This window comes from Saccopteryx bilineata, chromosome 3, assembly GCF_036850765.1.
Source record: "Saccopteryx bilineata isolate mSacBil1 chromosome 3, mSacBil1_pri_phased_curated, whole genome shotgun sequence".
In the NCBI taxonomy this organism is placed as follows: domain Eukaryota; kingdom Metazoa; phylum Chordata; class Mammalia; order Chiroptera; family Emballonuridae; genus Saccopteryx; species Saccopteryx bilineata.
In genome coordinates this window covers 185,971,613-185,983,837 of record NC_089492.1, presented here as the reverse complement: position 1 = coordinate 185,983,837, position 12,225 = coordinate 185,971,613, and the positions used below count along the sequence as shown (strand labels likewise).

Here is a 12,225-nt window from a genome sequence, read left to right as displayed (position 1 = left end):
TTGCTCAGAGTTTGTTATGAACAGTTCACTGAATGTAGTTCCTGTTTTTTTTGTGTGTGTTTTTTTAATACCAATAATCATGTAATGTCAACTCTCTTAACACCACCATTAAACAACCTGCACTTCTGCATCCAGAACCTTAAGGTTATGGAGTAATAGTGAGTTAAGAAACACAATGTGGTCGCTGGAAAAAATTAACAGACTAGGGATTTAGAAACTAGCCTCTGAAATGGTATCACCTCAAGTCACTTGAATTCTGCAGAATCAGTTTTCCTATCCAAAAATAAAATAAATTAGAAAAATGCTTAAGCATTTCTAAGTGTTATATTTTATAATCTTTAGTTAATTAAGATCTAATTAATTGTAGGAGGAAGATAAACTATCAATTTGGGCTCAATTCCTACTAGTGATGCAAAAAATTTCCTTTCCTGTGTTATGAAATCAATACATTGCCTACATACATATATAGATATCTACATACAATTATTTTAAAAGTGGTCACCAAAGACACTATCTTACAGGTGATTCAAACCTTCTTGTTTTGCTAAGTATACTTGATTTAGCTATACCGTGAACTTCACTTCCCTTGTACATTGTCTTTACAGATGGCAGAGCGGTGGAAAAGGGATGGAGTCAGGGGTGGTAGTGCCTAGTGCATATTCACGCTATGCCCAAAATTTAATTTTTACGTTTCAAGTTAAAAGGTTCCAAACTTCAAGAAGGAGTTTCCTGCTAACATGGGACATGAAAAAAGGCAGAAAACTATGGGAAGCAAGTTTATGTCCTAGAGGAGAAAATAACGCAGACTTATTTTTTTTTTAATTCAAATAAAAAGAATAGTGCAATGACAAAAAAGCCAGATCAGGGAATGGCTCTGAATAGGACACCGGTGAGCCCTATTTCAATAAGTATTTCGGAACCTGGAACCACAGGAGGCACAAGTTCTTGTTGCGGGAAGGGCTGACAATGAGAAAGGGGGTCTGTTTCTGTTTTATAGCTTTAAATATATATTCTGCAGGTAGTGACCTAAGTCACCTGACTCAGAAAAAAAATACTCAAATTAATAAATCCATGTTCAGATATTTACGCCTTTCATAAAAAGATGCAAACATCTGTCTCAAAAGTATTTCATTCGAAGCCAAAGATCTGAACTACCACAGAATCCATCTCATGATGGACTCAATACCCCTTACTCTCCCCATGGTAGGTCAGGTTTGCCTCTAAGGCTTCCGCTTCAACACCATCGCGTACCCAGCGTACCCAGTGCGGGCCGGGTCAAAGGCTCCAACTCTCCCAGGCCGCGCGCCCGGGTCGGGGAGGCAGTGGGGTTCTCTGGAGTACCCAATCATCAGCGAGGCCTGGCGGTGGCGCTAGTGACGTAGGCTGCACTTCCCTCCGCCTCTCTGCGGTCCGACTCTGTGCACTGGCGGCCTCGCGAGTTCTGCGCGCGGGGAGGGGAGAAAGACTTCGGGGCCCGCTGGGTGTCGGAGGGCGGCGGGTCGCGGGAAGGGGGAAAGTGAGCATGCGCAGCGGCTCTGGTGAGGGAGGGAAGGGGGGACCTGTGCGCGCGCGCACGAGCGTCACGCTGGCGGCCGCGGGTGGAGGGGGCGGTTCCTCGAGTGGCGGCGGCCGCAGGGTGGGCAGGCTGGCGGCAGGTGCCGCCGAGGCCACCGTCTCAGCCTTCTCCGAGACCCGAGTCTCCTAGTTCTCCAGCGTGATGAGCTGGACTCCGTTGGAGGCTGCACCTGTCGGCTGCCCATCACTCCGAGCTTCCCGCGTGACATCGGCCTTCTAGCGTGCCTGTTCCCCGCGCCGCGGTGCTGCCCCTGAGAGGGAGCGATCGCGGCCTCCTCCGCCTCAGTCCTCGCCTGGGGGCCGCGCGGGGGAGCGCCCGGCCCCCCCCCCTCCCCCATCCGCTGTCCTCAATGTCTCCCCGGAGGGGAGGGGGCTGCCTGGGAGACGCGCTGAGCGGCCCCTCCCGGAGGCCCGTCGGCCGCAGCAGCAGCGCCCAGCTCGGCGCCCCGCAGCCTTGTGCGGCGGCGGCGGCGGCGGCGGCCTGGAGGAGCCGCACACCCGCCGCCGCCCCCGGAGCCTCGCTGCCGCCGCCGCCGTCGCCGCCACCCGGCGCCAGAGGAGAGGGCAGCGGGCGCCCTCCGGGGAAGATGAAGGCGGAGGGGGGTGACCACTCCATGATCAACCTGTCGGTGCAGCAGGTCCTGAGCCTCTGGGCCCACGGGACGGTGTTGAGGAACCTCACCGGTAATTGATGCGCCCGGGGCGGGGACCGGGATGCAGTGCCACCCCTAGCTTCCTTCCTCCGTTAGGAGCGGAGGGAGCGCTCCTGGCCGCCCCACCGCCGTGTGCGCCCCTTTGGGAGTTCGCAGTCCCAGATCCTGGCGAGGAAAGTGTTAATTGGATCCATTCCGCGCGGGTTCTAGAGGCGCCGACCCCCGCCAGCCGTTCCCCCAGCACTCAGAAGCTTCCGAATCGAGGCGGGGTTTGGGGGACAACCCACGACCTACGCCTCCTGCCTCTCGGGGGAGGAGCCCACGACCCTGCCTTCTGTAGTACGCACTGATAGCATTGGTGCTGAGACTTGGACACAGTTAGCTTTTTTTATCCTCCTCTCTCCCACGCGCACACAGTCTTACACGCACACCCTGCTTTTTGCTGTTTAGATTTCTTTTCTGTTTAGCTCTTTTTCTTTCGGGGCAAATCTCAAACTGAATGCAGGACTTAAATTTCATGCTCAAGATCAATTTGTTTCAACTGTTAATTTTTTTTTTTAATAATAGAGGACAATTTAAGTAGATTATAGTGGGTTAGGGGCTGGGCCGAGATCTAGGAAGGTCTGAGCATTTTAGTTTTAACCATATATCTCCTCCCTCTCCTATTTCCTTTTGTCTGTCCTCTCTCCTTTGGCCTCAGACAGCTGCTTTTGTGACATTTGATAATTTAGCGTTATTCCCCTTCGTTCCTCAAGGCAATGAGGAGTGAATTGGTCTTAACTACATTATAATAGTTAACATCAATTTCTAGTTTTTGTAAAAGCGAGCAAAAATACTCATGTTTCTTTTATCAGAGTTTTAGGTTTGCTTTGTGAGAAACTTCTGGTTTTGTTCATGTGGAAGAACTTACATTATTATACTATGAGTTCTGAATTTTAAAAATATCCTCAGATTAGTGTTTGCAAGAAAGATAATTGTTTGCAATTTGGTGACTTCTCAGTGCCTGATCTTCAGAGAAAAAAAAAAAAAGAAAGGAAACACACCCAGGATTTGATTCTTTAAAATGTTGATAGAACATTGTGTTTCAAAATGCGTTATGTCAAACTGGTTACGAGTAGGAAGAGTATATTACAAATATAACCCGTCTTGACAGGAAACTATGTGTATACATAATGTATTTTAAAATCTGGTATGATTTGGAATTTAGATATGTATAGAAACATTTTTTTGGGAATTACATATCACAAGGATGAATTAAAGACACTGGTTTCCTTGAATATGGGAACTAAAATTAACGTAGATTTTGGATTTATATATGGTGTCTTCACTTTTAATACATGGCTATTTAACTTGGAGCAAACCTACCTAGTGATGGTTTAAGGTCAGCAATGTATTTTTAGTTTTGAAAAACTACATTGACATAAAAACCATTTCATTATTCAATTTAATTTAGGGATAGACTGCTTTATCTTACTTATGGCTTTGTTTGTATTTGTTCATTGTTAATATTTCAAATGTATAAATTGTGTTTATTTGAATGAAATGAAAATAAGTACTACATATATATTTATATATGCTAATGACTGGTTTAGCTCATCAGTGAGTATTTAGAAAAATTATTTTTCAGAGACAGAAAATGTAAATGTAACTTATCTCTTGGCTAGATTTCACAATATTTTTAAATATTTACTTTAAGATGCTAATCATTATGCACTGACTTCCCATTCCGCAAGTCAACCATTAGGTTAGTAATAGTAGTTTCAGCCCAAGGTTAGCTGTAATTATCTCCTAATACAATCTCATTAACCATCAGTTGCTCATTTGACTTTGCCATTTTATAGAGGATATGCAGAACATCCCAAATTAGGACTGAAGTATGACTGAGGAACCAATGGAATCTCTTCTAGGAAATAGAGTGTGAGGATGCAAAATTCTGTTTGTCAGGGTAAAAATGGAGAGGGAAATAGGTGAGTTTGCCAGCAGGTGAATGTACTACGTGTTAGGAACTACATGGCTTCTAAAAAATGGACTCTGAAAGTGGTAACTTTCTGATGTGGTTCATTGTAGCCTTCTCCATACTGGTGACATACCAGGTATGTAGTTTAATCATTAGTCAAGAGGTGCTACCTACCTAGCTTGCCATTTAGAACTTGGTCTAAAAACAAACACGTCCTACATATAATTTCTGCTATATATCAGTTACTTCACATATATTTCTAATCTTCAGAATAACTCTCTAAAGTAGATTTACAAAGAAGCTCAGAGAGGTAAATTAAGTTGCCCCAAATCATACCTCTAGTACAATAAATGGCTGAGCTAGGTGTTAAAAACCCAGTCTGCCTGCAGAACTGCCCTTTCCTCTTTTCTAGGATGCTTTAGCTCAGTGGTTCTGAACCTGTGGGTCGCCTAAAGCCATCGGAAAATACATAATGCATATCAGGTATTTACATTCCGAATCATAACTGTAGCAAAATTACAGTTATGAAGTAGCCACCAAAATTATTTTTTGGTTTGGGGTCACCGCAACATGAGGAACTGTATTGCCGGGTCACGGCATTAGAAAGGTTGAGACATTAGAAAGATTGAGAACCACTGCTTTAGCTACTTCCTCTTTACCCTCTTCAGACAATGAATTACTTGCTACATCCTGCTACTTCAGTTTCTTTTATATGTTTTTTAATTATATTTCAATTACATTATAACTTTTGTCTCTTTTAGGCTGAGCTTTTTGGGATGGAGTCAGTCTTAAGCACTGAATTCTGGAACCTCTAGCATTATATTGAATAGTACCTGGCACACAGTACAATGTTCAACACGTATTTATGGAATTTTAAAAATGATACTTAACAGTTGCATGATTTATTCCAGTTAGTTTCCTTCTACATTTTTTGAAGTGAATATGCTGTTAACTAGGAAATGCTGTTAACAAGGAAAGGAGGTGTTTCAGTAACTTTTGTAGACAATTGTCCTACCTTTAAAACACACAAATGCGGCCCTGGCCGGTTGGCTCAGTGGTAGAGCGTCGGCCTGGCGTGCAAGGGGTCCCGGGTTCGATTCCCAGCCAGGGCACACAGGAGAGGCGTCCATCTGCTTCTCCACCCCTCCCCCTCTCCTTCCTCTCTGTCTCTCTTTTCCCCTCCCGCAGCCAGCGAGGCTCCATTGGAGCAAAGATGGCCCGGGCACTGGGGATGGCTCCTTGGCCTCTGCCCCAGGCGCTAGAGTGGCTCTGGTCGCAACAGAGCGACGCCCCGCAGGGGCAGAGCATCGCCTCCTAGTGGGTGTGCCGGGTGGTTCCCAGTCGGGCGCATGCGGGAGTCTCTCTGACTGTCTCTCCCCGTTTCCAGCTTCGGAAAAATAAAAAAACCCAAAAAACAAAAAAACACACACACAAATGCTTATTGCATTTTGTGGTAGTTAACTATGTTTTCATGTACTTTAATCTATTCAATCTTGAGAGAGATTGTTTATCCTTATTTTACACATTTGGATATTGAAGGGAAGAATAACTTGCTTACATCTGATAGCTAATGTTAAAAGCTATTGTCTTTTTCAAATTATGATAACATATTAAGTCAAAAGGCATTTTTGTCATAATAAACTTGGAAGAGAAACGGGTAGTAGAATGGAGCAGACTAATTTGGATTTAAGAATGACTGTGTGAAGGATTTATGGAAATCTGGTTAATTGGAATTTTGGTTAATTAAAAGCCAGTTAAAGTGGGAACATAATCTCATCTCTGTTTTTTTTCTTTATACAAACTAATGGCTATACAGTAGTTTTTTCTTTTCTTTGCATCTTATCCCGTAGGTGAAATGGGAAAATTTTTATATTAACTTTTTTATTTTTTTATTTTTTTTGTATTTTTCCGAAGCTGGAAACAGGGAGAGACAGTCAGACAGACTCCCGCATGCGCCCGACCAGGATCCACCTGGCACGCCCACCAGGGGGCGACACTCTGCCCACCAGGGGGCGATGCTCTGCCTCTCCAGGGCATCGCTCTGTTGCGACCAGAGCCACTCTAGCGCCTGGGGCAGAGGCCAAGGAGCCATCCCCAGCGCCCAGGCCATCTTTGCTCCAATGGAGCCTCGCTGCGGGAGGGGAAGAGAGAGACAGAGAGGAAGGAGAGGGGGAGGGGTGGAGAAGCAGATGGGCGCTTCTCCTGTGTGCCCTGGCCAGGAATCGAATCCGGGACCCATTGCACGCCAGGCGGACACTACCACTGAGCCAACTGGCCAGGGCCATATATTAACTTTTTAATCTTAGAGACCGACTGACCTTTAGAAAGCAATTTTTAGCATGTATTACTTTGATAAAAATAAATGTTTAGAAGGTGATAGTAAGAACTAGCTTAACATTTTAGAGCTAGAAGTTATGTGGTTTAGCTACTTCGTTTTAGAACTATCGTATGTCACATTATCTAAGTGAAGTAATATGACATGGATCAAACAGTTACTTAATGATAGAGGCAGGATTGGAACCTACCTTCGCTGACCCTTAGGTCTATGCCTTTTCCTTTTATTCCACCTAGCTTTATTTCAGGCAGGTCTTTTGGATGACTATTCTTAATGTACTTAAGAATAGCCTGATAAGTATTTGTCTCAGTGAGCCCAAGAATGTGTGGCTGGAGCTAATTTCTGTCCAGCTAGTAAAAGATATTAGAAAATGCAAGAATTATTGAATAATAATGCTTTCTAAAATTATTGAATAATAATACTTTCTAAGATGCTTTTTCCTGTGTAAAAGTTAATGATCCATATTTATTATATATCTAGTTATAGAAATCCTACAAAGTTTGCGCTGGTATCTACTTTTTTTCCCTCACGGAAGACACTAGAATGGGGACTCCATATAGAGAAAATTAATATCTGGAGACACCCATCTCTGTCATTTAATAACTGTTGTTAAAGTTCTCTTCTGTATCCATCATGTCCCAAAGTGTATAATTCATAAGGTTCCTAAATTTTTAACTGTGTATCTGTTAGATGTGTCTTTAACTTAAGTAGAGAGATGAGTGGCTTTCCTTTTCAAATAGTTTTTTACTTTTTCTGAGTTGTACTAAATACCCTGATTCCCAAGATAAAATTAGAACCAATATGTATAGTATATACTCTTTTAGTTTTATAGATCACTTGTCCTTTTTAAAAATGATCTACAGTAAACTGTATTCTTTTGCTTTACCTTTATTTTCCTTTGCCGTTATTTTCCCAATTTGTGTTCTGACCCAAATTTGGTTTAGAGAAGAATTCTTTTACTTAGAAATAGGCAGGATCCCTAAACACCTGGATAAACACAAATCCAGGCTGCTATTGAGAAAGGGATAATTGGTCCCTGGGAAAAAAGGCAAAGGCTGGTGTTAGGCTCCTTTCCTCTCTCAGTGACAGCAGCAAATGCCGAGGCAGGTGCTCTCTTTCTATTGGTAACAAGCAGTGGGAGGCTGAGAATTCACACTGGAAGGAAGGTCAGCAGTCTCTCTGTGTGTGCAAATGCCTATGTGTGTGTGTCTGTATTAAATGTATATGTTTTTATTTTTCCAGTATGCATACAGACACTACTGTTAAACCCTTTTATACTCCACAACTACTAAGCCACTTTAGTGTTAGTATTGTCAGCAAAAAAAAAAAAAAAGAGAAAGGGGAGAAATAGTTGGTATCTACAATATGTATTTGGAATTTTTTCCACCTCATGCTAGTAAAGCTCGCCTCTTCCTTTGTAGTGCTTCCTAGCAGATTTGCTTCTTTCAGAGTGACTTTGTATTTTAGTTTACAGTTAAGTTAAATTCTTTTTCCTAAATTTTCTATTATTAGAGTTGAATTTATCCAGGTACAGTTATTTCAAATGTCACTTATAAGTATGTATGGTTTGTAAATGCAGCCTTAAAAACAAATACTACTTTTCAGTATTGTACTGAACCTCAAAACTTACTCTTTCTGGAAAATTAGAAAATTAGAATTTTTGCCTTGATCCTGGCCAGTGGCTCAGTGGATAGAGCATTGGTCTGGTGGATGGATGTCCAGGGTTCGATTCCCAGTTAGAGCACACAAAAGAAGCAACCATCTGCTTCTCCCCTCTTTCTCCTCCCCCTTCTCTTCCTCTTTTCCTCCTGCAGCTAGTGGCTTGATTGGTTCAAGTGTGGCCCTGGTACCTGAGGATAGCTCAGTTGGTCCCAGTGTCAGCTTCAGGTGCTAAAAATAGCTCAGTATTTGAACATCACCCCTGATGGGGTGGGCAGTAGAGCCTGATTGAGGTGCATGTGGGAGTCTGTCTCACTATTCTTCCCTCCTCTCACCTTAAAAAAAATTATCTTCAGGTTTTTAAAATTCCCATTTCATTATCTTTGAATCTTACATCCCTATCCTCTGGCAATACCAAATCTAAGGGCTAGACATGTTTTAATTCTAAAGCAATTTCTGGGTAAATCTTGGGACTGCATAAGCTATGATTCTGACCTTTTAATAGTTAACTATCAGAATGTAAATTTATCTTTGCTTTGTTCAGGTGTAACAGGTGAATTATATATTTTTAATGACTATACATTTTAATAAAAATTAATCATAGAGTGAGCAGTGGGAGTAGCAACACATTTGAGAGTTCTCATTAGACTATCAAATTCCATTGACCTTAGCTAAGTAGATGAAACTTGGAAATAGAAAAAGATTTTTCACCAAACTTCATGCAAGTAGGAAAACCCAGACTTTTACCTGGATCCAATTGTTTGTGTTTTTATAATATAAATCATGGAATACAGTCTAGGACCGTGATGGCAAACCTTTTTATAAAAACCGCCCACTTTTGTAGTGCTGGTCAATCTGGTCCCTCCTGCCCACTAGTGGGCATTCTAGCTTTCATGGTGGGCCAATTGCGGTGCGCAGTTTGGTTGCTCCGCCACGCCCACCATGAAAACTGGACCGCCCATTAGTGGGCAGGAGGGATCAGGTTGACCAGCACTGCAAAAGTGGACGGTTTTTATAAAAAGGTCTGCCATCATGGGTCTAGGAGCATGTTATGTGCTTATTGTCATAAGACTGGGAAAAATGAAAATAGTTTTGAGAATTAGAGATTGCTAGGTCAATTAACATCTTTTCATTTATATGCTATTTTAATATTTGAAGGTAAATCAGCTTTCTAAATTTATTTCATAATTCTGACATGGCTTGTAAATAATCCTTACATTAAAAAATTTTTATTTTCAGGATTTCAATGCTAAGGAGAGAGAATGATACATTTATTTTTTTTAGAAATTTTACTTGTAGTAGTTAACAACATTTAACACCTTTTAGTGTGGTGGGCATTGTTCTGAGACTGTTACACATATTATTTTTTTGATTCTCATAATAATCCCAAGAGGTAAGGGACAATTATTGACTTTAAAGAAACTGGCCTGACCAGGTGGTGGCACAGTGGATAGAGCATCGGGCTGGGATGCGGAGGACCCAGGTCCGAGACCCGGAGGTTGCCAGCTTGAACGCAGGCTCATCTGGCTTGAGCAAAAAGCTTACCAGCTTGGACCCAAGGTTGCTGGCTCGAGCAAGGGGTTACTCGGTCTGCTGAAGGCCCACGGTCAAGGCACGTATGAAAAAGCAATCAATGAACAACTAAGGTGTCACAACGAAAAATTGATGATTTATGCTTTTCATCTCTCTCCGTACCTGTCTGTCCCTGTCTATCCCTCTCTCTGACTCTCTCTCTGTCCCTGAAAAAAAAAAAGTAAAGAAACTGTCAGACAATATCTTGCCCCTGCAATATAGAGCATGTAATCCAGGACTTGAAAATTATCAGTCAATCCAATTCAGCAAACATTAACTGCAGTGGACATAGTGCTGTCCGAAATATGATAAATAACCAATTATGGCTGTTTTCAAGAAGCTTATGTTCTAATGAGTATGAAGTTACAAATTTTTGTATTATTTTTTGCTAAGTAACAAATTACCCCAGAATTTAGCAGTTTAATACAAGACATATTAATTTTCTCACACAGTTTTTGATGCTCTGGAATCTGGGAATAGTTTTTACTGGTTCTCGCTCAGCATCTTACAGGGTTAACCATCAAGCCGTGAGCCAGACTGCAGTCTGCAGACTTGACTGGTGCTGGAAGGTCGGCTGGCTTTCAGGCATATGTATGTGACTGTTAGTTGGAGGGTTGAGTCCTCTACACGTGGTCCTCTCCATCGGGCTGCTCACGACATGGCTCTTGCCATAGCGAGTTGTCAGAGAGAGAGGAATCTAAACAGAAGTCACGTGGTCTCTCATAATCTAATCTAGGAAGTGATATACCATCACTTCTGCTGTACTCTATTCATCACACAGGCAACTCTGGTATGTTGTCCAGGGGACTGTACCAGGGTGTAAATAACAGGATTACTGGGAGCCTCCTAGAGCCTGGCTACCACAGTCTTAAAGGCAGGTATGGGGAGAAGGGAATGAGGCCCTGAAAGGGAGACCAGGGGTAACATAGTGAGTGAAGGGATGAAGCATCTGTAAGAGAAACAGGTGCCTAGAAAAAACAAAAACTACCTTGATGCATTGAAGAATTATTCTAAAAAGCAGTGTCTATTGTTTTCAAGTGTTAATCTTATTGGGTATTTCTTCCTGGGTTTTTTTTTTTTTTTTTTTTTTGTATTTTTCTGAAGTTGGAAACGGGGAGAGACAATCAGACAGACTCCCACATGCACCCGACCAGGATGCACCCAGCACGCCCACCAGGGGCTACGCTCTGCCCACCAGGGGGTGATGCTCTGCCCCTCCAGGGCGTCGCTCTGTTGTGACCAGAGCCACTCCAGCGCCTGGGGCAGAGGCCAAGGAGCCATCCCCAGCGCCCGGGCCATCTTTGCTCCAATAGAGCCTTGGCTGCGGGAGGGGAAGAGAGAGACAGAGAGGAAGGAGGGGGGGGGTTGAGAAGCAAATGGGCGCTTCTCCTATGTGCCCTGGCCAGGAATTGAACCTGGGTCCCCCGCATGCCAGGCCGACGCTCTACTGCTGAGCCAACCAGCCAGGGCCTTGTTGGGTATTTCTTGATCATGAGTCATATGTCAGTGTCTGGTAAATACTGATAAACAGAGATGAAAATATCAGTCATTGTCCATAAGGAGCTCATGGTCTAGAGCAGTGTTTTTCAACCAGTGTGCTGTGAGACATGGTTAGGTGTGCCGTGGGGAAATTAAACATGGGTCCCCAAACTATGGCCAGCAGGCCATATGGCCCATGGAGGCTATTTATCCGGCCCGCGGCCAGCCGCTTCCATCCGAACATAAACATTCCCCCGACAGGAAGAGTGGAGGCACAGGGAACGCTCACTAACCAATCACCTTCTAGGATTCATCCTGACCATTAGTGATGGACCAATAGTAGACCGCCTCTCATCCAGACCCAGGTAGGTCCCTGTTCGGGCTGCCGTGCACTTGTCATTGTGTGGCCGAGGTGAGTCATGGTCCCGATTTCTAATCCTGGTCAGGACTGGAGGTAAATGTTGCCACCACTAGATGAAGCCTCAGCCTCAGCTGGTTATGTCTATCCTGATGGTGTATATAGATATTTGATCTTTTTCTTTTTAAAAGAGGCCCCCGCAGAGGGTGATATACAATGCATCACAATATTGTCTATATTATATATGGCCTCCTGAAGGGTCATATTCTTAAAGAGCTCAAATCTCTCTATACACCATCAGAACAGACAGAACCAAGGCCCTTGTACCCAGCTGACCATAGGATTTGAACCCACAACCTCAGGGAGAACTCTAGTATTTATCAGAATCCTTACCTAGAAAGCAAACTTCTCAATCTGATAGTAGAGATGCTCTGAGGACTTATGATGTTACACAAGTACCCAACATTTTCTAAAATTGATTTTGTTCAGTCTCTATATAGAGAGTATTTGCCAAATTGATTTGAACCCACAACCTTGATGAAAGCTCCAGTATCTATTAGCGGGACTGTATATATATGAGGGGTTACATGGGACTGTATATGAGGGGATGTTACGTGAGACTGTATATGAGGGGATG

At 43.2% G+C, this 12,225-nt stretch overlaps 1 protein-coding gene across 2 annotated transcripts in view; it reads left to right on the top strand.

Moving 5' to 3' along the window:
* The first annotated feature begins 1,496 nt into the window (after positions 1-1,496).
* TMEM170B (transmembrane protein 170B) overlaps positions 1,497-12,225 on the top strand; it is a 51,713-nt gene continuing 40,984 nt past the window's right edge. The window contains exon 1 of one of the 2 annotated variants that reach the window (XM_066268385.1): positions 1,497-2,259. In XM_066268385.1, the coding sequence (XP_066124482.1) occupies positions 1,926-2,259 (334 nt within the window). In that variant the 5' untranslated portion in view covers positions 1,497-1,925. The remainder of the gene's footprint in view (positions 2,260-12,225) is intronic. The other variant, XM_066268384.1, reaches the window with a different exon arrangement.